Raw genomic sequence first — 22,651 nt, forward strand, 5'->3', positions numbered from 1 at the left:
TTCACAGATGTTACTTTGCGAGGCAATTTCAGTGTAGCCATCCCAGTAGCTTTGTTATGAGAATTGCCAAGTGAAAACCCCATCCTAAAGCTTTACTCTGCTTAAATGTGTTAGAGCAAACGGTAAGGTCAGCGCGTAGATGGCGTGAGCCAGCACTGCAAAGATGGTACTGGTTTGAGTCTCATTCTTCACCTCACAGATTATCTCTCCAGTGACCATGAAGCTTGTGTGTGTTTGTGTGTTGAGGGTGTCCCTGACTGTTGTCCTCTGAATTAGTGTTATAGTGCTGGTCGCAGGGACTCGTTGACTGATCCCTGTTAAGTGACAGCAGGGCTGCCCAGTCGGAGTATAATGAGAAGCATGCGTGTAATTTGTGTGTACCTGCCATGTTCCAGGAGGTCCTGCCTCAGCCATGGAAATACTCTGAGAAGACATAAGCACACTCTACCACCCCAAAGCAGCCACTCTATATACAGGTGGACCGCCCAGATTGGGAGGGGGTTGCAAGAAACAGCCAGAGAGGTTCTCAAGCCTGGGAAACGACCTAGACTCAAAATTCCAAGTACAGCAGGTTGTGGTAGGACAGGGCTGTCTTCCCAGCTACTCAGGAAATTGTGGCAGGAGGACTGTAATGAGTTTGAGTCCATTCTAGGCTATGTAGTGAGACCTTTTCTCCAAACCAAAGATGGCTTAGTGGGTATACAGGGGCTTGCTGTCAAGGGTGCTCACTAGTGTTTGACCCCAACAACAACCTACATGATAGAAGAGAAGCAGTTCTTATTGGTTGTTCTCTGGCCTCTACTCCATGGACTCTCACATACAAATAATAAATATGTTGTTTTAAAGATTTATTTATTTTATATATGTTAGTGCACTGTCACTGTCTTCAGACATACTGGAAAAGGGCATCAGATCCCATTACAAATGGTTGTGAGCCACCATGTGGGTGCTGGAAATTGAACTCAGGACCTCTGGAAGAGCAGTCAATGCTCTTTACTGCTGAGCCATCTCTCTAGCCCCCAAATAGTTTTTTTTTCAAGAAGTCAGCAAAAGGTTTATTGTGGCTGGGCGGTAGTGGTGCACACCTTTAATCCCAGCACTTGGGAGGCAGAGGCAGGTGGATTTCTGAGTTTGAGGCCAGCCTGGTCTACAGAGTGAGTTCCAGGACAGCCAGGGCTACACAGAGAAATCTTGCCTCAAAAAACCAAAAAAAAAAAAAAAAAAAAAAAAAAAAAAAAAAAAAAAAAAAAAAAAGAAAAGAAAAGAAAAGAAAGAAAAGAAAAGAAAAGAAAAGAAAGCAGATTGAGAATGTGCAACTTGAAAAATTGAGTGTGGGAATGGAGGGGCATTGAGAAGTAAAATAATGGCTGAAATGAGAAATCAAAAGGTGCAACTTCACTTTCTCTTTCTGGAATTGATGCAGAATAAATTGACTGTATACCTGAAAAAATTGTGGGTGGAAGAGGAAGCACTGAGTAGGTGAGGAACACTGGAAAAAGGGAGAACAGAAAGCTTCAGTCCCAGGGACTGAGCAAGAGATCATTTCTCCAAGGAAGAAAGAGGAAAAGAACCTGGGCTGAGGGGCAGTAGGATCAGAGAGAAGCTGAAAGGGCTGGAGGACAAGCTGATGTAAGAGCCCATTTAGAGAGAAAGGGTTGATCTCAAACCAACCACATCACCAGAGTTAGAGGAGGGGCAGCTGGGGGTTAAGAGATGACCATCAGCTCTTCCAGTAGCATAAACCTGTGAATGCTGTGGAGCAAGGTTGTGATGTCCTATAGAAATAATAGATCTAAGGTAGTGCCAGGCGGTGGTGGCGCACGCCTGTAATCCCAGCACTCTGGGAGGCAGAGGCAGGCAGATTTCTGAGTTCGAGGCCAGCCTGGTCTACAGGGTGAGTTCCAGGACAGCCAAGGCTACACAGAGAAACCCTGTCTCGAAAAAAACAAATCCCAAAAAACCAAAAAAAAAAAAAAAAAAAAAAAAAAAAAAAAAAAAAAAAGGCCATGCTTTTATATGGGATGCACTCCCCTTATGTGGAACAAATTCTAAATAACTGAGCCACTCAAAATAGACTGATTCCCTAAGGCTAGAAGTGATTGGTGATGGCTGTACTAGCGGCCAGTCTGCAGATGCAAGGGTTAATATGGTGGCAGGAAGAAACTGTGAATATTAAACAGTAAAATAGAGCAAGGAAAATGAATATAGTAAAAGACCAGTTGCAGTTTGATGATGTTACTATAGAATAATGTCACTTAGTGGCTTTACGGACTTGGGAAAAAATTGAGGACTCAGGAAAAAGTCTACCTTGTTTACAAAGATTATTCAAGGTTCTGGAGAAGCCATCACTTATTTATTTATTTATTTATTTATTTATTTATTTATTTATTTATTTGCAAAGATTAGTCTCAGCTGTGAACAAAGATGTATCAGACCCTGACACAAGACAGGTTTTGACAGAGACTTTGGCATATGAAAATGCAAATACTGAATGTAAAAAATGTTATTAGACCATTAAATGCATGGGCAGCACAACCTATGAATAGATAAGGGATATCTTATCTATAACTATAACTCGGATATCATAGTTTGAGCTATAGTTAGAGGTCTCAGATCACAAAATGCCTGGTGTTTCAATTGCAGGAAATACAGTCATTTGCAAGAAGACTGTGTGACCAAGCCACTAAAGGTCTCAGATATCAGAATGCTCGGTGCTTTCGTTGTGGGAAATTTGGTCATATGCAACAAAATTGTGAAAGAGCATCTCTAAGAGGATTGGTTTTTTTCTAAATATAAACCAGAAAGAAGACCTCAGCTTTCAGAGGTGTACAGGTGATGCGGCAAATGCTCCCATTGGACTGATGAAAATATGTCCAACAGAGTTAGACAAGGCAATTTCATACAGGAAGAAACAGCCTTCCGGACCTGGCTTGCATCCCTGCAGCAAAAAGTGTGAGCCATTTGCCTCTTGTCAACCAGGAAATAACAAGCAGGCAGAAAAAAACAAAAACAAAAAGAAAAAGAAAAAACCCTCAGCTAAGTATTGCAGATCAAATGTAAGCTTCTGAAGGCAGTACTGCTCTAGGCTTGCCCATCTTTCACAAGCCTATCCCCCAAATCAATGTTATAAAATATCTACCGGAGTTTATGGTCCTTTGCCTGTAGGGTAGTAGGGATGATCTTTGGAAGGAGAGTATTGACTTCCCAAGGATGCATGGTGGAGCTGGAGAGATGGCTCAGTGGTTAGGAAGACTGACTGTTCTACCAGAGGTCCTGAGTTCAATTCCCAGCAACCACACAGTGGCTAACAACCATCTGTAAACAGTGATCTGTTGCCCTCTACTGGTATGTCTGAAGACAGCAACAGTGTACTTATACATAAATAAATAGTTTTTTTTTTTAAAGGATGCATTGTACATCCAGGAATTATAGATGAAGATTTCAAAGCGGAAATTCATATTACAGCCTATGTAAAAAGAGAGGTGCAGTTTAACACAGGTGATATTGTTATCCAGCTGCTTCTGTTGCCCTACATCAAAGGCAAAGCTGTTCCTGTGGAAAGAACAGGAGTGTTTGGAGGGCCTAGAAAATGTGTGTTCTGGCAAACAATACTTAATCAAAGGCTAAAGTTGAAATTGCAAGTAAGTGATATTGAAATAGAAGACTTGGTGGACACAGGAGCTGATCATATCACATAAATTTTGTAATTCAGAATTGCAACTTCAAAAGCTTTATATCTATCTTCTCAAAATTGAAGAGCTATCTCAGGTAAAGCAAAGTGTGTGATGGGTTAAATGTGTGGAACTGGAAGGGCAAATAGAAAAGTTAAGACATTATGTGGGGCTGGAGAGATGGCTCAGCCATTAACAGCACTGACTGCTCTTCCTAGAGGTCCTGAGTTCAATTCTCAGCAACCACATGGTGGTTTACAACCATCTGTTATGGGATCTGATACCCTCTTCTGGTGTGTCTGAACACAGCAACTGTGTACTCACACACATAAAATAAATAAATAAAGCTTTAAAAATTTATTTATTATATGTAAATACACTGTAGCTGTATTCAGAAACATGGAAGAGGGCATCGACCTTATTATAGATGGTTGTGAACCACCATGTGGTTGCTGGGATTTGAACTTTGGAAAAGCAGTCAGTGCTCTTAACTGCTGAGACATCTCTCCAGCCCTGAATAAATCTTTGTTTTGTTTTGTCTTTTGGTTTTTCAAGACATGGTTTCTTTGTGTAGTCCTGGCTGTCCTGGAACTCACTCTGTAGACCAGACTGGCCTCGAACTCAGAAATCTGCCTGCCTCTGCCTCCCAAGTGCTGGGATTACAGGTGTGCGCCACCACGCCCGGCTTAAATAAATCTTTTTTAAAAAGGACATTATGTGGCTGACATATCCACAAATATATGGCAAAGAGATCTTTTACAACAGTGGGACACTCTCAATAATCCTGCAATCCCAAACACAGCCCATGATGAAATAAGGGCTGAAATGGTAGGTGCTCTTGGGGAAGGTATTGATATATGTCATCAAAACCCCAACCCATAGGCCAGGCATGGTGGCACACGCCTGTAATCCCAGCACTTGGGAGGCAGAGGCAGGCAGATTTCTGAGTTCGAAGCCACCCTGGTCTACAGGGTGAGTCCCAGGACAGCCAGGACCACACAGAGAAACCCTGTCTCGAAAACAAAACAAAACAAAACAAAACAAAACAAAACAACCACAACAACAAAAGGCAGTGCCTCTGCCAATTTTCCAACACAGGGCATGATAAAGATCGAGTTTCCAATTTATAATGGGGTGGGTGCTAAAGCACCAAGGGCCTTACCCTTAAGACAGTTGACTGACAAGTCTGTGTGGCTAGATCAGTGGCCCTTAACTAAGGAAAAATTGCAAGCACTTGAACAGGTGGTATAAGAGCAGCTGGAGGCTCAACATATAGAAGAGTCTACCAGCCCATGGAATTCCCCTGTATTTGTTACAAAAGAGAAATTGTGAAAATGGATAATGTTAACGGGTTGAATAACAGTGAATAGAGTAAGCCAATCAATGGGTCTGTTAAAGCCTGTATTCCTTTACCTTTTTTTATTGCCTAAGTCACAGCCTATGATAGTAATTGACTTTTAAAAATGCTTTTTAAAAAATCTCTTCTTGCAAGTTCAGGATAGGGAAAGGTTTGGTTTCTCAGTACCTACCCATAATAATGCTCAACCTATAAAAAGATATCAGTGGAACGTTCTTCCACAAGGAATGTTACATAGTCAAGCTTTATATCAATATTTTATGTAACAACTGTTAAGAAAATTATAGGCAATTTCCTCAATCCATTATTTATTATTACATGGATAATAGTTTGTTGGCTGGTTATGTTGCAGATACTTTAAAGAAAGTATTTAAGGAAACAAAGAATTTTGCCATGCTGGAGGTTACAGATGTTCCTGAAAAGCAGAGTTTCTCTGCGCAACCATCTCTTTTCTGGAACTCCCTGTAGACTATGCTGGCCTTGAACTCACAGAGATCCTCATGCCTATGCTTTCTGAGTGCTGGGATTAAAGGTGGGTACCACCACTGCATGGCCTGATTGCAAACTCTTAATGGTTTTCAAAAATTAATGGGAGCTATTAATTGGCTGCAGCCTAACATTGGATTAACTACTCAAGAGTTAAGTAATTTGTTTCAAATGATGTTACAAGGAGATTCAGACTTAAACAGTGCAAGATGTTACCAGCTGAAGCAGAGAGAGTTAACTCTAGTAGAACAGAGATGGCAAAGATGTATATGTGGTTATTTTACCTTCAACTCATTCTCCTGTTCTCTTATGGGGCTCATTATGCAAAGGGAAGATAGTATTAGTGAATGGATTTCCTTAGCACACAAAGTAAAAAATTAAAGACCTACACAGAAACATTTTCTGATTTAATTACAAAAGGTAGATAGAATAAGGCTATGTCAATTGTTGGGAACAGACCTAGCAGAAATTGTACCTGCTGAGATTATATGATTATGGATAACCAATAAAAATTGGCAAAGAGTTTGTAGCAACTATTGGGAGAAATTAACAGCAAATATAATAAAAGAAAGTCTCTTCAGTTTATAAAAAGAGCTAATTGGATTCTCCATGTATTGTTAAAAAACACCAATTCCTGAAGCAACTACATTCTGTACTGATGCAAAGAGGTTGGGAATGGCAGGCTATAAGCCAGACCAGAGAAAAAGAAGCAAAGTAATTCAATGTCCATAAACTCAGTTCAGAAATCAGAGCTGAATAAAATTATATGGTAATATTAGATTTTCCTGACTCTCTTATGTATTACTAACTCTTACTATGCAGAAAGAGTTGTTTTGCATATGCTAAATTTATTCTTGGTAATTAAAAATTAACCTTGTTCTCTATACAGCTACAACAAGCAATCAGATATCAAAGCTATCCATTACATATCGCCCATATTCAGTCTCATACAGGTTTGCCAGTTCTATTAGCACAAGGAAGAGAAGAGATTGATCAGTTATTAATTGGAGATGTATTAGAAGCCTCAAATTTTCATGAAAACCACCATGTTAACATCAAAAAAGTTGAATGAAAAAATTGTGCATCACTTAGCAACAAGCCAAGGAAATGATAAGAAAATGTCCTACTTGTTCTTTGTATAACCAAACTCTATTACCTGACAGAAGTAACTCTAGGGACACCAAAAGAAATTAAATCTGGCAGATGGCTGTGTTTCATTTTGCAGAATTTGGAAAACCAAAGTTTGTACACCATACCATTGATACGTGGTTTCAATGGGCAACTGCTTTGAGTTCTGCAAAGGCTGGTTCTGTAATCATACATTTACTGGAAGCAATGGCTACTACAGGAATACTTGTGCAAATTACAACTGGCAATGCCACACATCTGTTTCCAGTAAGGTGAAGCGACTCTTTGCATATTATAACATAAAGCAGGGGGCTGGAGAGATGGCTCAGTGGTTAAGAGCACCAATCGCAGCCAGGCGGTGGTGGCGCACGCCTGTAATCCCAGCACTCTGGGAGGCAGAAGCAGGCGGATTTCTGAGTTCGAGGCCAGCCTGGTCTACAGAGTAAGTTCCAGGACAGCCAGGGCTATACAGAGAAACCCTGTCTCGAAAAAACCAAATCCAAAAAACAAAACAAAACAAGAGCACCAATTGCTCTTCCAAAGGTCCTGAGTTCAAATCCCAGCAACCATATGGTGGCGCACAACCATCTGTAGCAAGAGCTGACTCTGACACCCTCTTCTGGAGTGTCTGAAGACAGCTATAGTGTACTTACATATAATAAATAAATCTTAAAAAAAAACAAAACAAAACCAAAAACACCCCACAGAAATATAAGAATTTTTTTTTGTTTTAATGCCAGGTGTGGGATATGGGACTGCTTCAGATTGTCCACAGCAACTATGACTTGCCTGGTGCTGTTTCTGTGAATGCATGATGTATGGAATTCTAGGGATTTTTAGAGGGTATATAAATGCTAGGGCCCTGAGAAGTGGTTGGGTTGTTGTTGGTTGTTGTTGTTCATCATGGTTTGTTAAGTAGTCATGTACAAAGAAGAAACAAGAAGATGAAGTTAAATATCCTGATGGTGAAGATCAAACTTGCCCCAAGAAACTTACACCCCCTTTCCTACCCCTAACTTTATTCAGGAATTTTTTTGTTTGTTTGTTTGGTTGGTTGGTTTTTTTGAGACAGGGTTTCTCTGTGTAGCCCTGTCTGCCCTGGAACTCACTCTGTAGACCAGGCTGGCTTCGAACTCAGAAATCTGCCTGCCTCTGCCTCCCAAGTGCTGGGATTACAGGCATGCGCCACCACTGCCCGGATCAGGAATCTTTTCCTTTTCTCTTTATCCCTTTTTTCTCTTATCTTAAGTGGTGGAGAAGGGTGGAAGAAAGAAGAACTTACAAAGTAGCCAAAGAGAGCTACATCCTAGAGGAAGCATTTGTGATAAGCATACAGATTGATTCTAACTGTGGAAGATGCAAAGTACATGGGATCTCTTTCTTTTCCTTTTTCTTTCTTTCTTTCTTTCTTTCTTTCTTTCTTTCTTTCTTTCTTTCTTTCTTTCTTTCTTTGTTTCTTTCTTTTAAAGATTTATTTATTTTATGTGTGAGTGCACTGTAGCTGTCTTCAGACACACCAGACGAGGGCATCAGATCACTTTGCAGATGGTTGTGAGCCACCATGTGGTTGCTGGGAACTGAACTCAGGACCTTTGGAAGAGCAGCCAGTGATCTTAACCCCTGTGCCATCTCTCCAGCCCATGGGATCTCTTTCATAGGGATGTGTTCTAGCCACTGATAGATAAAGCTCAAGATATTGGAGGGAGCGGATTTTTTGACTAAGTCTAAGTAGCCAGAAAACACTCCTTTCCTTTTGTTGAAGCGAACAACTCTGGTTTCTCCAATGCTTGCTCTCAGCTGTGCTTCCCACAGATGACACCGCTGGGTTTGGCAGGAGGTAGTCTGAGTTCCTTCCCCTGATACTTGCTCCCTTTCAAAATGCTTTTGCTTTAGGTCTGGACTTAAAAATAAGCCCGTGAGGGCTAGAGAGATGGCTCAGAGGCTGAGATACTGTCTGCTCTCCCAGTGGTCCTGAGTTCAAGTCCCAGTAACCACATCTATCATGAGATCTGGTGCCCTCTTCTGACCTGCAGGCATACATGTAGGCAGAATGCTATATACATAATAAAAAAAAATCTTAAAACACAAATCCAAAAACCTGTGAACTGGGCATAGAGGCATGCACCATTAATTCTAGTAGTATCGAGGCAGAGGTGTGAGCGTCTCTGTGATTCCAGGCCAGTCTGGTGTACATAGTGTGTCTCTGTCTCAAAACAAGCAATCTAAGAGCAACAGCTACACAGTCTGGACATGTAGGGGAACATTGAGGTTCCTACTTGTGAGGGACCTGGAATAAAAGACCTTTCTTTTCACCCACAACTCAGCAACTCCTCTTGTCCATACCAGGCTGCATGAGCAGAGAATAGGAAGAAATGTTCTACTAGGCTAATTAGAGACAGACCTTGGATATATTCTTGCTACATTTTATGTCTCTTCTTTACATGCCTCCATGGACGATTAGTTCAAACATCACTGGTAATCTGTATCCTTAAGTATTTTATGGATGTCTCCAATACTTAGAATCTCTCCTGGAAATAGACGCCTGATTTTGTGGGTTTTTTTTGTTGTTGTTGTTGTTTTTGTTTTTGTTGTTGTTGTTGTTGTTGTTGTTCAGTGCTCAGGATTCAATGCAGCATTTGGATGTGTTAGGCAAGTACTCTTCCACTGAAACAGGCCCCAGCCCCTTCCTGGGGAATTCTAGGCAGAGGCTCTATCTTTGAGCCACACATATACCCATTCCCTCACTGGGGGATTAAAGATTACATCCTTAACCTTTTCTGTTTTTGAGACAGGGACTCTCTATGTAGTCGTGGCTATCTTGGAACTCTCTACATAGATCAGGCTGGCCTCAAACTCACAGAAAACTGCCTTCTATTCATAAGGACTCAGTGTCGCTCCTTCCTGGGTGCTAGGACACACCTTCTAGACCCATTCTGGGGATGTTAGAAATTAGAAAAGCCTTTCTGGGGGTGCTGTTTTGTTCATGGGGATAATAGACATGGACTCTTCCAAGTCCCTTTGCTCCAAATTTCCCAATACTCCTTTGCTTTGGCGATCTGGGGGCTTTGACTTCCCTGCAACCAGTGAACCAAAGAACCACAGCAAAACAAACGGACCCAGTCCTCGGCTGTGTCCTTTCCCTGGGTGGTTCTCCAGAACTGATGTGGAAACAATTTTGATCTTATGACCATTATATGCAGATTGTCTTCGGTTCTGGGATTTAGGGAGGAAAAAAGATCAACCTATATTAAAAAATGTTTAAAAACCAAAATAGTAATCCCACAGTTTTCCTTTTTTGAGCTGTGTAGTCAGCTGTGGGAAGCCACTCGATCTCTTGTTCGTGGTAACAAGCCTTGACTGGCAGTCCCTCCTCTCATGGATAATAGGTTTCCAGACAAGTCACATAATTCCAGGTGTTGTTTTTAGGGAAGGAAGAAGAAAGAAGAACGCTCCTGAGGCCGGGTCGCAGGAGTGGAGACAGACTGGGAAGAGGGAGGCGCCTGCGTAGTGGACACCTCACAATCTATCGCCTCGCCCAGCCCCTCTCTGCTGCAGGGAATTGCAGGCAACACTCCACCTATCGTAGCTCAGCTGACTGACAGACCTTCTTTCTCCTTCCTTCTCTACGGGTCGTCGCCCTTTTGCCCGCCTCCCACAACCGCCCCTTCGAGGGCGGAAGTATGACGCTTGCAGCGAATCGGCAGAGCCTTGCGGTGCAATCTCCTCACCCATTGGTCTTCTTTTCTCGAAGTTCCTCCTCCTTCAGCCTCTTACATCCCGCCCTACTGGCGCGGAGCGGGTGGTCCATCCAATTAGAGTTGGTCTCGGCCGTTCAGGGGGCGGTCCCAGAGAGTGTCATCGAACTCCGCCTGTCTCTAGGGCAACGCCCCCTGCCTCCTTGCTCCGAACGGAAATAGCCGGGTATTGCACCAATCATCGCTGGGTATCTTAACAATTTAGCCAATCATAGCGAGAGAAGGGCGGGCGTTCTATTGTGAGCGGCAGGACTTTCAGCTAACAAGTGGCGTACGTTCCCGGATGACAATCCGTAGGGGCGGGTCTGAGGCGGGGCGTCGGCCTGCAGCCAGCCCGCCGCTAGCCCGCCCTCCCCCGGCCGGCTCCTCGGCGCCGTCTGGGGTCCTTTCCGCCCGGTGCCGCCAGCTAACCCCGCGCCCGTTCGGCCAGGCCTGGAGCCGAGCCCTCCGCCATCATGCCGGCCGTATCCAAAGGCGATGGCATGCGTGGGCTTGCCGTGTTCATCTCCGACATCCGGAACTGTGAGCTCATGACCGGGGCCCGGGGGTCACGCGGCGACCGGGCGGAGGGAGCAGGGAAGCGCGGGGGTGTCCTCCCGGGAAGGACCAGGATGGTGCGGGTGGACGTGGCGGGAGGAGGTGGAGGGAATAGAGCAACGGGTTAGGTAGGTCATTCAGTGCCATCCCGAGCCTAGATGGAGGAAATCAGGGACGCAGAAGAGGTGGGAGGCGGGTAACCACCTAGGGCCAGGGACCAGAAGTTGGGGAACAGCCCAGGAGCCAGAAATAATAAAATTGGGGAACAGTTGAAAGACCGGAGATAATAAAGTGGGGGGGGGGACAGCCGAGTGACTAGAGATGGAAGTGGGGGGCCTCAGGGTAACCAGCGATGATGAAGTGGGGAGATACGAGAGGAGTCAGAAATAGAAATGGGGTGACAGCAGAAGGATAGAGAAGATAAGGTGGGGGACAGCAGAGGGATCAGTGATGGGAGCGGGGAAACTGCAGAGGAAGCAGAGATAATAAGGTGGGGACAACACTATAGGGCCCAGAGGTGATAAGGTGAGGATGTAGCAGAGACACTATAGATGATAAGGTGGGGGAGCAGCAGAAGGATCAGAGATGAAGAGGTGGGGGACAGAGGACCAGAGAGTGATGTACGAAAAGACTCTACATGGAAGATTGCTTAAAAGACATTAAAAGACTTGGAAGGTATCAGGTGTGCTTGTGCAGGCCTTTAATCCCAGCACCTCAGAGACACAGGTAGGCTGATCTCTGAGTTTAAGGCCAGCCTGGTCTACAAATCTAGTTCCATGACAGCCGGGATTACACAGAGAGGCCCTGTCTGGAAAAGCCAATGCCTCCCTCCCTCCCAAACATGGAGGCATTGAAGAGGCTATATACAAGAAAAGAGAGGATATAGATATAAAGTCTTGGGGGAACCCAAGATACCATCAGAACCTGGGAAGATATTACAAAGTGAGTGTTTATGATGGAAGCGGACCCCTAGGAGGAAGCAAGGCATATTAATGCTCTGTGGGAAGAAATCTAGCAAGCTAGGGGTAGGGGAAGTTTGTACCCTGAGGAAGGGAACAAGGCAGGCCTGGATCCAAGCCTTCCCTGGCTTATCACAGCAATATGAGGACTGTGATCCCTTCTTGGAAGGGTTCTAATGGTGGCCTGGCCTGGCTGCTGGTCAGCTCACAACTCCAGGGAACAGATGCTGTCTGGGGCTGTCAGGAGCCTTCAGAGGTTTCTTCACGAGTGGATGTGGTCAGCCAGAGCTGGCTTTGTATCATAGAACTCTCTCCCTGTGTGACCTTGAACGAGGGACCTCACCTCTCAGTTTATTCATGTCAGGAGAGGCTGCTGATGGCTTCTTAATGAGGGGTGGCTGGACCGCTGTGGGGTGAGGTCCTAGGCCAGGTCCTAGTAGCCGCTGTTGGCATTGGCTGAGATCTAAAGAATGATTCCTCCACGCTGCTCAGGGCGGATGTTGAGCTCAGTAGGTGTCAGCAAAAGGACAGAGGGAAGCTGTGAGCTTCCTTACAGGAGAGATGCTTCAGACCCAGTGAGAAGAGGTGGAGCTAGGAAGGGTTGTAGACTTTGGCATTGGTACCTGTTAAAAATGGGTGTGCTTTATCTCTGTCAGCTATTGTGGGGTGACCCTCTGCACCCCACTTAACCCCTCTGCTAACTGCTGTATATCCTCCTGTATATCAGTCCCTTTTTGAAGTTCTGGAGTTACAGCTCTATAGAATTCCTAGCCTTGGAGCCCAGTATCTCCCAGGGAAGGGCTGGGGGCATAGCTTGATGGTAGAGCATCTGCCTAGGGTGAACAAGGTCCTGGGTTCCATCCTTAGCACCACAAAGTCAAAACAAAAGAAAACTCCATGTTTGGTCATCTGTTCCTTAAAAATAGAAGGGAGCACCGGCTCGTCTGCCAGTGGCTAGTCCTGTGGAGTGTGTCAGGACTGGAAAGGTCAGAAGTTGCGGGTTTGAGAGGAGCAGGGAGGTAAAGTGTTCAGAGGTGCTGCAGCTGCAGCGTGCTTAGGCCAAGTACATGTGAGCACTGGACCTGAGTGAGGACCGAGGAGACACGGAGGCTGAAGGGCTCTGGGCACTGCAGCTTTGCTGTGGCTAAACTAAGATAACTTTTGAGCAGAGGCAGGAAGTGGCTCATGGGATTCCTCTAGAACCAGGCACGATGGGGCTGATGGAGGCTGGTGAGTTCCAGGTTGGCTTAGGCAAGACCGTGGTGTGTCAAGGAGAACGTCTACTCTGCTGAAGGATTGCTCTGTCTACTGTGAGAACAGACTGGAGAAGTTAGCATGGCCGCTGGGACACTGCCTTCCGGGGCATGTGTGAGGAGGGAGCTGCTTAGATGTGAGCAGCAGCAAGGGGCTGGAGGTGCACACTGTCAGCCGAGCATTTGGAAGGCTGCAGCGCCAGGATGGTGAGTGTAAGGACAGGCTGGGCTCCATAGCAAGACTTGGCTCAGAAAACAAAACAAAACAGAAACCGACCCCAACGGGGCTGGAGAGGTGGCCCAGCAGTTGAAAATACTTATAGAGGACCAATGTTTGGTTCCTAGGATCCATAGTAGTTGGCTCTAGCTCTGTGTGATTTCATACACTCTTATGGTCTCCAAGAGCATGCGCATTCACATATTCAGACATACACATAAATAATCCAAACAAAATAAAAGGATTGGTCAGGTTTTAGGTCAGGTTTGAAGGATTGAAAGGATGTTGGGGTTGAGGAAGGATAAGATAGGTGGGTACCACACTGTAGGACCCTAGAGAACAGCCAGGGGACAGTAACGACACAAGTTACTGTGCAGACCTGGGGGTGGTTTAGTGGCTGGCCTCTGCAGCAGCACCTAGCATTGCCCTGTCCCTGCCTTGGCAGCCAGGTGTTGAGTGGCTGGTGTGTTTCAAACCCTGTGACAGCACAGTGACAGATAAGACAGAGGAGTGTATGCTCTGTGCAGCTGTGACCCTATGGAGAAATGGTGTTTTGAGCAGATCATGGCTGTCCTCACAGATGCATCTCTGAGGACAGTTGTCTTTGTGGCTCCATCCAAGTCAAACAAGAAATGCAAACAGAACCACGACTAGAGCTCAGGCCTGTCGTGCCAGCAATTCCAGAGGCTGAGACAGGAGGACTTCAAGTTCACAGTCAGCCTGGGCCTGACTGGATATCTCAGGAGGCAGAGACACTTGCTGCCCAGTCTGACATGGGTTCAGTTCCTGGAATCAAATGGTGGAAGATGAGAACTGACTCCTACAGTTGTCCTCTGTCTGCTACTAGCATACCGTGGTATGTGCACCCACACACATGCACACATATGTAATAAATATATTTTTTAAAGAATTATTTGCTGGGCGGTGGTGGTGCATGTCATTGATCCCAGCACTTGGGAGGCAGAGGAAGGTGGATTTCTGAGTTCAAGGCCAGCCTGGTCTACAGAATGAGTTACAGGACAGCCTGAAGAAACCCTGTCTCGAAAAACCAAAAAAAAACAAAAAAGGGGGGGCTGGAGAGATGGCTCATCGGGTAAGAGCACTCACTGCTCTTCTGAAGGTCATGAGTTCGAATCCCAGCACCCACATGGTGGCTCACAACCATCCGTAAAGAGATCTTACACCCTCTTCTGGTATCTGAAGACAGCTACAGTGTGCTTACATATAATAAATAAATAAATATTTAAAAAAAAAAAAACAAAAAAGGAAAAAAAAGAATTATTTATTTTATGTATATGAGTACATAGTAGCTGTACAGATGGTTGTGAGCCATCATGTGGTTGCTGGGAATTGAACTCAGGACCTCTGCTTGCTCTGTGTAATATATTAATAACAATTTTTAAAGCCACTTTGAGTTATAGAGTAAGTTCAAAAGCAGGGCGAGCAACTTAAAATGAGAAGTAGGGCACTCCTCAAAAGTCAGGTAGTGGGGCGCACCGTTAGTTAGCACTGAGGCAGACACAGGCAGATCTCGGAGTGTAAGGCCAGCCTTGTCTACAGAGCCAGTTCCAGGACCAAGGGGACTACACATAGAAACCCTGTAGGGTCTCGAGGGATGGCTTAGCAGGTAAGTCCACTGCCTACGATTCCCAGTACCAAATGGCAGCTCACAGCCATCTGTAACTTCAGTTCCAGGGGACACCATCTGGCCCCTGTAGGTACTGCACACACAGACATACATGCCCACACACATATACCAGGAGTATTAGCACATGCCTTTAGTCCCAGCACTTGGATGGCAGAGGCAGGGAGATGTCTTTGAGTTTGAGACCAGCCAGGTCTACATAATGAGTTCCAGGACAGCCAAGGCTACTTAGAGACCCTGTATCTAAATTTATGAAATAAAAAAGCTAATCTGTAGTTGAAAGGTACAGTACTTTTCTAGACGCCTGGGTTCCATCTCCAAAGAGCCAGATGTGATGGCGGATCACTCTTGTCATCACAGAAGCAGGACTACCCTCTCTCTCTCCCTCTCCCTCTCTGTCTCTCTCTCTCGTCTCTCTCTCTCTCTCTCTTTCCTTCCCGCCCCCCCCCCCCCATACACACACACATACTCACACACACAGACACACACACAAGTTTCTCTGTGTAGTCCTGGCTGTCCTGGAACTAACTTTGTAGACCAGGGTGGCCTCAAACTGACTAAGATCTGCCAGGCAGGACAATTAAGTTTGAAGTCATCAGCGTAAGCAACACAGTGAAAACTTGCCTCAAAACAATCCAACAAACAAAACCCTGACAGGGCTGGCAGGGTGGCTCAGTGGATAAAGGCGCTTGCTGCCAAGCCTGGGGCCGGAGTTTTATCCTGGGGACCCACGTGGTAGGAGAGGACTGACTGTCACACGCGTGCTCACACATGCAGAGTGCATGTAACTAATTTAAAAAGGTAGAAATGGATAGTACTTTCTCAAGTGAGAACAGCCAGGTCTAGGACTCTATGTGGAAGGCATGTTAGAAGAGGCTGGACCACAGAGGAAGCCAGAGAAGGGAGGGGCTGGGAGGGAATGGGGGGTCCACAGCTCGTTGCTCGAGTCAGGCCTTGTGAACGAGCCTGTTTGGGATCAGATGCTGATCGCACAGTTCTGTGACAAAGAACTTAAGAGAGTTCACAGCATGCAGCTCTTGTTTGTTTTTTGTTTTTCAAGACAGTGTTTCTCTGTGTAGCCCTGGCTGTACTGGAACTTGCTCTGTGGACCAGGCTGGTCTCGAACCCAGAGATTTGCCTGTCTTTGCTTCCCGAGTGCTGAGATTAAAGGCCTGCGCCTGCGCCACCACAACCCAGCCATAGTGTACAGCTTTTAATTGAGATATTTTGTGGTTGCTGTTGTTTTGAGACAGGGTTTCTCGGTGTAGCCCTGGCTGTCCTGGAACTTGACCTTGTAGACCAGGCTAACCTTGAACTTAACAGAGATCTGCCTGCCTCTGCCTTCCGAGTGCTGAGATTAAAGTTGTGCGCCACTATTGCCTGGCTAGTATTCTTTCTAGTACCAACCTCAAACTTCTAGTTGAAATTCATTGACATTAGTATTTCAATTTACCGTATTCTTTCACTCAGTTCTAAATTCTCCATGAGCATCCCAGGTCAGATCAGATACTAAAAAGTGCATGGATCATCTGAAATACACATACCTCACCACCTGCGTGCAGTTGCCCAATGTAGGAGAAATTCACTGTAGACATTGCTTCGTATACATTTTATCTCTCTTTTTTTTTAAAAGATTTGTTTATTTATTATATGTAAGTACATACTGTAGCTGTCGTCAGACACACCAGAAGAGAGCATCAAATCTTATTACTGATGGTTGTGAGCCACCATGTGGGTGCTGGGATTTGAACTCAGGACCTTCGGAAGGGCAGTTAGTGCTCTTAACTGCTGAGCTGTCTCTCCAGCCCTGTCTCTTTAACTGAAGTTTTTCTTAGCTTTTGATTTTAGGTCATAAAGATGACCTTCAACTCTGACCTACCTGCCTCTACCTCCCAAGTACTGAGATATGATAGGTTTGTGATTTATATCTTAGTATGTGCAACATTGTAAGCCAGTAGGGGAGAGGTTTGTGGGGTTCTGTCTGGGCTCTGCTTTTTTTTTTTTTTTTTTAAGATTTATTTTTTTTTTAATTATATGTAAGTACACTGTAACTGTCTTCAGACACTCCAGAAGAGGGAGTCAGATCTCATTATGGATGGTTGTGAGCCATCATGTGGTTGCTGGGATTTGAACTCAGGACCTTGGGAAGAGCAGTCAGTGCTCTTACCCGCTGAGCTGTCTCTCCAGCCCCTGGGCTCTGCTTTCAAAGCACATACTGCAGTGGGATGTAGAGGAATGGATTAGTCCAGCTATGGCTGCTGCAACGGTCCTGAGGTCAGGGAGGTATTTGTCTGAGAGCACCCGCAGGGGTGCTGGTAGAAGTCTGGGCAGGGAGAGAATAGAGTCAGGTTTGGGAGGGAGGAAGCCCTCTGTCTGGGAGCCCCGTGGGCACAGCAGGCAGGCTCTGAGTAGGATTCTGAGGATAACAGCTAATGAGCTTGCATGGCCCTGTGAAGGCGGGGTGCTCCCTCCCTGAGCAGGGAGGCCTTATCGGAGGGGAGCTGCAGGCTAGGCCCGGCTCCTATCTGAAGCCCTGTTCCTCTGGAGCAGGTCCATGGTGAAGGCCTTGGGGTTGGAGTGCTGACTCCCTCTGCTGAAGCACAGCACAGGAGGAGCACGTCCTGCCCCAAGTTAGCTCTGCTGTGGCAGTGACTTGTGCCTCGGTCCCGGGGTCATCTTCAGCTCTGCCCTCGGCAGGTCCTGGCCCTTGGGGGGCGGGGGGGCCTTGGCAGGTGTTTGACGAAGGTGGAAGTGAGTGGATGAACGGGTAAGCCAGTCCTCGCCACCCCACCCCCACCCCCTAGCCCCATTAGTGTTGGGGATGGAGAAGGAATATTGAAAACCTGGTGCCATGGGCCAAGCCTGCTATCCTGGCAGGCTTGAGAAGCAGAGGCAGGGGACCAGAAGTCTGAGGTTACCCTTGGCTAGGTGTGAGTTCAGTGCAAGCCTGGGCTTTGGGAATCCAACAAAACCAAGGAGGGCTGGTGGGACCCACAGCTGTAAGGGCGCTTGTGGTGCAGGCCTGGAGAGCAGAGCTCAGCTCTGGATTCCTTCAAAATGTGAAGGGGAGAGGAGAAATATGACTCTATACCACACACACACACACACTGTCATAACTGTCCTGGTTCCAGTGCCTCACACCTCATGACACATGCTGTATTTTGGCCACGGAAGGATCAGGACAATCAGACTCATGGCAATCCAGGGTCTGAACAATGGTTGATAGGCTGTGGTCAGAGTCCGCAGGTCTCAGGGTTCCGGCCTCCACACTTTCTCCATGAAGCACATGGTCCTCCAGGGCAGGGCAAGGCTGGCCCAAATTCCTTTGAGGGTAATTACAGACGCACCCGGATGCTGGTGCTTCTGTAACTACTTAGAGAAGTCGTCACCTCTGTGTACCCTGAGCTGGAAACTTCTGTCACGAAGGAAGATAACCCAGGCAGTCGCTCCTGGGGAGATGGCCCTCACTCCACCCTCTCCATACCCCAGCCCTTGGGTGGCTTGAGAGGGGATCCCTTCTGTTCTCCATCTTCCCAGCGCCCCCCCCCCCAAGCCTTTTTGTCAGCTACTTCCAGTGCCTCGTCTCTGCCCCTAACCAGGAGGCCTTCCTCCCCTGTTGCAGTTCCAGTCTCCCCAAGGTTTGCCACAAAACACTCACGGTTGTCCTTGTCTACCTCTCCACCAACCCAAAGCTCTGCGGGACCATGAGTGCCTCATTTCCACACCCACTCAAATCCTTCCATGCCAGATGTGGCACTTGGGAGGGAGAGCCAGGCAAATCTTTTATAGGTTTGAGGCTAGCCTCCCTTAAATAGTGAGTTGTTCCAGAACAACCAAGACTACATATCTTTGAGTGCTAACTCCCTCCCATAGACCATCAGGGAGGGAGGGAGGGAGAGAATTGCTTTAAGTCTCATTGGTGGGCTGGTGAGATGGGCTCAGCCTTAAGAGCGTAGACCTCTCTTCTGAAGGTCCTGAGTTCAAATCCCAGCAACCACATGGTGGCTCACAATCATCTGTAATGAGATCCGACACCCTCTTCTGGTGTGTACTTACATATAATAATAAATAAATCTTTTTTAAAAAAAAGACGTGACATACTTGCATCCCTCCCGTGATGGTGAGATATACCGCCTGTCTATCCTGAGGGCTGCATGGTCAGGCTGACCAGTGCTCAGTCTGTCTGAGCCTTGGGCAGTTTCTCCTGTGCAGCCCCAGTGCACTGCCCCAGACTGAATGCTGAATGCATTATATAGGTCTGCCTTTTGCTTTTGTCCCCCACCCCTACCCCGCCACCCCAGTTCTGGGGATGGAAACCAGGGTCTTAGTCAAGGGGTCCCTACTAAGCCCTGCTCCCAAGCACAATCAAGCTCCCCTCAAGACACTCCCATGTAGCCTAGACTAGCCATGTTGGCCTTCAACTCGTGGTCTTCGCACTCTCTGTCTGCAGGGATTGCAGGTGCTGCACCTGCTTTATGCAGTGCTGGGCTTGAGCTAGGCAGGCTTGCTAAAGAGTGAGGAAATTTTTAGAAATAGAGTCTCACTCTGTAGTCCAGATGTTTAGAGCTTATATTATCCTTCTGCCTCAGCCTCCAAAGTGCTAGGGCTGGAGCGTTACACTCAGCTTCAGGTAGCTCTAGCTCTTTTGATTTTGAGAGCATCACTGAGTAGTCCAGGCTAACCTTGAACTCACTCTGGCCCAAGTTGGTCTTGAACTAGTTTTTGTTTGTTTATTTGTGTTTTCGAGTCAGGGTTTCTCTGTATAACTATGACTGTCCTAGAACTCACTATGTAGACCAAGCTGGCCTTAAACTCAGAGATCACTTGCATCTGTGCTGGGATTAAATGCGTGCACCGCTGCCCTCTGGGATTTGAGCTCGTGACTGCCTTCACTTAGTTTCCCATGTAGCAAGGATGATACGCCTCCAAGGCCAGGCATGGCTATTTTGGAGACTCCATACTTCAGTTTCTAAACTATGGGGCTGGAGAGAGATCTCAGCAGTTAAGAGCACTGGCTGCTCTTCCAGAGGACCAGTTTATGTGCACACTAGTGCACATAAAATAAATCTTTAAAAACTGTATGGTATGGGTGTTTTGCCTACATGTGTGTCCGTGAAGCATTTTTTAGCCGAATACCTTTGGACCTCAGAGGAGGGCATCAGGACCAAGGTTACAGATAGTGTGAGCTGTCATGTAAGTGCTGGGAATTGAACCTAGGTCTTCTAGAAGAGCAGTCAGTGCTTTTGTTTGTTTGTTTTTTTGAATTTGGTTTTTTGAGACAGGGTTTCTCTGTATAGCCCTGGCTGTCCTGGAACTCACTTTGTAGACTAGGCTAGCCTCGAATTCAGAAATCCGCCTGCCTCTGCTTCCCAGAGTGCTAGGATTATAGGCGTGCACCACCACTGCCTGGCGTAGTCAGTGCTTTTAACTGGTGACTCCTGTAGCCCTTCTTTTCTTTCTCCTATTTTAAATAAAGGTATATTTATCTTTGTTTTGTTTGTCTGAGGCAGGGTTGGTCTGAGTAGCACTGGCTATCCTGCAGCTCAGTGTGCAGACCAGGCCGTATGTGTATGAAAGGTTTTCCTGCGTGTATGTATGTACACAGCGTGCATGTCTGGTGTCTGCAAAGGGCAGAAGAGGGCATTGCATCCCCTGGAACTGGGGTTACAGTTGGCTGTGAGCTACCATGTGGCTTCTGGGAACTGAACCAGGACCCTCAGGAAGAGCAGCAAATGTTCTTCACCACTGAGCCATCTCTAGACTCTCCGAGTTCCTTTAAATAGCAGAGTGCTTCAATTATGCCCAAGCTGCTGTCTCATAGACATGGACTACAGCCTGAAGAAAGACACTCAACTCTCTGTTCTGGTGAGGCTCAGATCTGTGAATTCAACCAGCTACAGACCAAACCCATTCTCCCTTCCCTGCAGAACTGTATCTAGGACAGAGGATGTAACTCAGCAGTGGGGACCTGCCTAGCATCACCCAGTGAGGGGCCGGGGCATGGCTCAGTGGTAGAGCACCTGCCTAGAATCCATTTGAGGGGCTGGGGGAGGGGAGGGCAAGCCCTGGGTTTAAGTTCCTTACAGAACACACAAACACAAATACACTTATTAATGTACAGATCAGTGAGTGCCTACATGGAGAAGTAGGTCAACATGTAAGAGCATGTGTCTTCATTCACGGGGATAGGAATTGGATTGGTAACAGAGGGAGAGACTGTCGTAAAAGAAAACAGAGACATGGAGCATATTTATGTATATATCTAAATCCACACATATGCAGGCACACATATGTGTTGGAGTGTGTCGAGGTCAGCAGACACTCTTCGGTGTGAGTCCTCACTCTCCCCTTGTGTGTGACAGGGTGTCTTGCTCACTGCTACAGTCGCCAAGCTCCCTGGTTGTGAGCTTCAGGCAGTGAGCCGGCCTCACCTCCTCCATTGCTGTGGCTCACGGGCCAGGGTCTGTGTGCATCGCCTTCCAAGGATCTGAACTCGAGTTCTCGTGCTTGGGCAGCAAGCATTTCATCCAGTGAGCCGGCCCTGCCTGTGTCCTTAGGAACAACCTTCATCACCTGCAGTCCCTGCCCTGAGAGGGACACTCACCCCTTAGCACCCTCACAGGCACTCCCCACTTGGCTCTGTTGCTCCCGGACTGGTGATCTGACTTAGGCTTCCTGGCTGAACCTTAGTCACCTCTGCAGCTCCTCTTCCCGTGGCTCCTCTTCTGGCTGCTTCTCCACAGCTCCAGCGGAGCCCAGGCAGCCTTTCAGGTGTGGCTGATCCTGTCCACCCTTAGCAGGTCAGGAGCTCCCAGGGCATGTGTGGGACGTCCACAGAACTCAGGACACTGGTTAGGAAAATGACAGGGTTAGGTGCTATCTGAGACAGCACAGCCTTAGAGAACCAAAACCAGGTCTTTGTGCATTCCACGTAAGCACTCTACCAAGTTAGCCTCATCCCTGGCCCGCCTGCCCGTCTGTCTGTCCGTCTGTTGGTCCTTCCTTCCTTCCTTCCTTCCTTCCTTCCTTCCTTCCTTCCTTCCTTCCTTCCTTCCTTCCTTCCTTTCTTTTCTTCTTTCTCTGTATATGATTACACTGTAGCAGTCTTCAGACACATCAGAAGAAGGCATTAGATTCCATTACAGATGGTTGTGAGCCACCGTGTAGTTGCTGGGAATTGATTGAACTCAGGACCTCTTGGAAGAACAGTCAGTGCTCTTAACCACTGAGCCATCTCTCCAGCCCCCTGGCCCTCTTTTCAATTAAAAAAAAAAAAAAACTTTTGAGATTTGTATTTAGTGTGTATTTAGTGAGCACATCACATGTGTGTCTTTTCCCTGCAGAGGCTGGAAGAGAGCACAGGGTCCCTTGTTGCTGGAGTTGTGGACCATTGTGAACTGCCATGTGGGCAAATCGAACCCAGCTCCTCTAAATGCAGGGAAGCAGGGAAGTGCTCTCACCTGCTGAGCCATCTCTCCAGCCCTTTTCACTTTTAACTTTCATTTCATTTTATTCTTTTGAGATAGGGTTTTACTAAGTTGTCCAGGCTGGTCTTGAAGTCTAGATCCTCCTTCCTTAGCTCCCTGCAAAATGGGAAGAGTCTGGTCTGTGCCTTAGTAGAGTACTTGATTAGCATGCATGAA

The 22,651-nt window shown here is 46.6% G+C and overlaps 1 protein-coding gene across 2 annotated transcripts in view; it reads left to right on the forward strand.

The window, feature by feature from the left end:
• Positions 1 to 10,699: 10,699 nt before the first annotated feature.
• Ap2a1 (adaptor related protein complex 2 subunit alpha 1) overlaps positions 10,700 to 22,651 on the forward strand; it is a 31,452-nt gene continuing 19,500 nt past the window's right edge. Inside the window, exon 1 of one of the 2 annotated variants that reach the window (XM_052163796.1) lies at positions 10,700 to 10,919. In XM_052163796.1, coding sequence (XP_052019756.1) covers positions 10,853 to 10,919 — 67 coding nt within the window. In that variant the 5' untranslated portion in view covers positions 10,700 to 10,852. The remainder of the gene's footprint in view (positions 10,920 to 22,651) is intronic. The other variant, XM_052163806.1, reaches the window with a different exon arrangement.

The sequence above is a fragment of the Apodemus sylvaticus genome, chromosome 1 (assembly GCF_947179515.1).
Source record: "Apodemus sylvaticus chromosome 1, mApoSyl1.1, whole genome shotgun sequence".
Lineage (NCBI taxonomy): Eukaryota > Metazoa > Chordata > Mammalia > Rodentia > Muridae > Apodemus > Apodemus sylvaticus.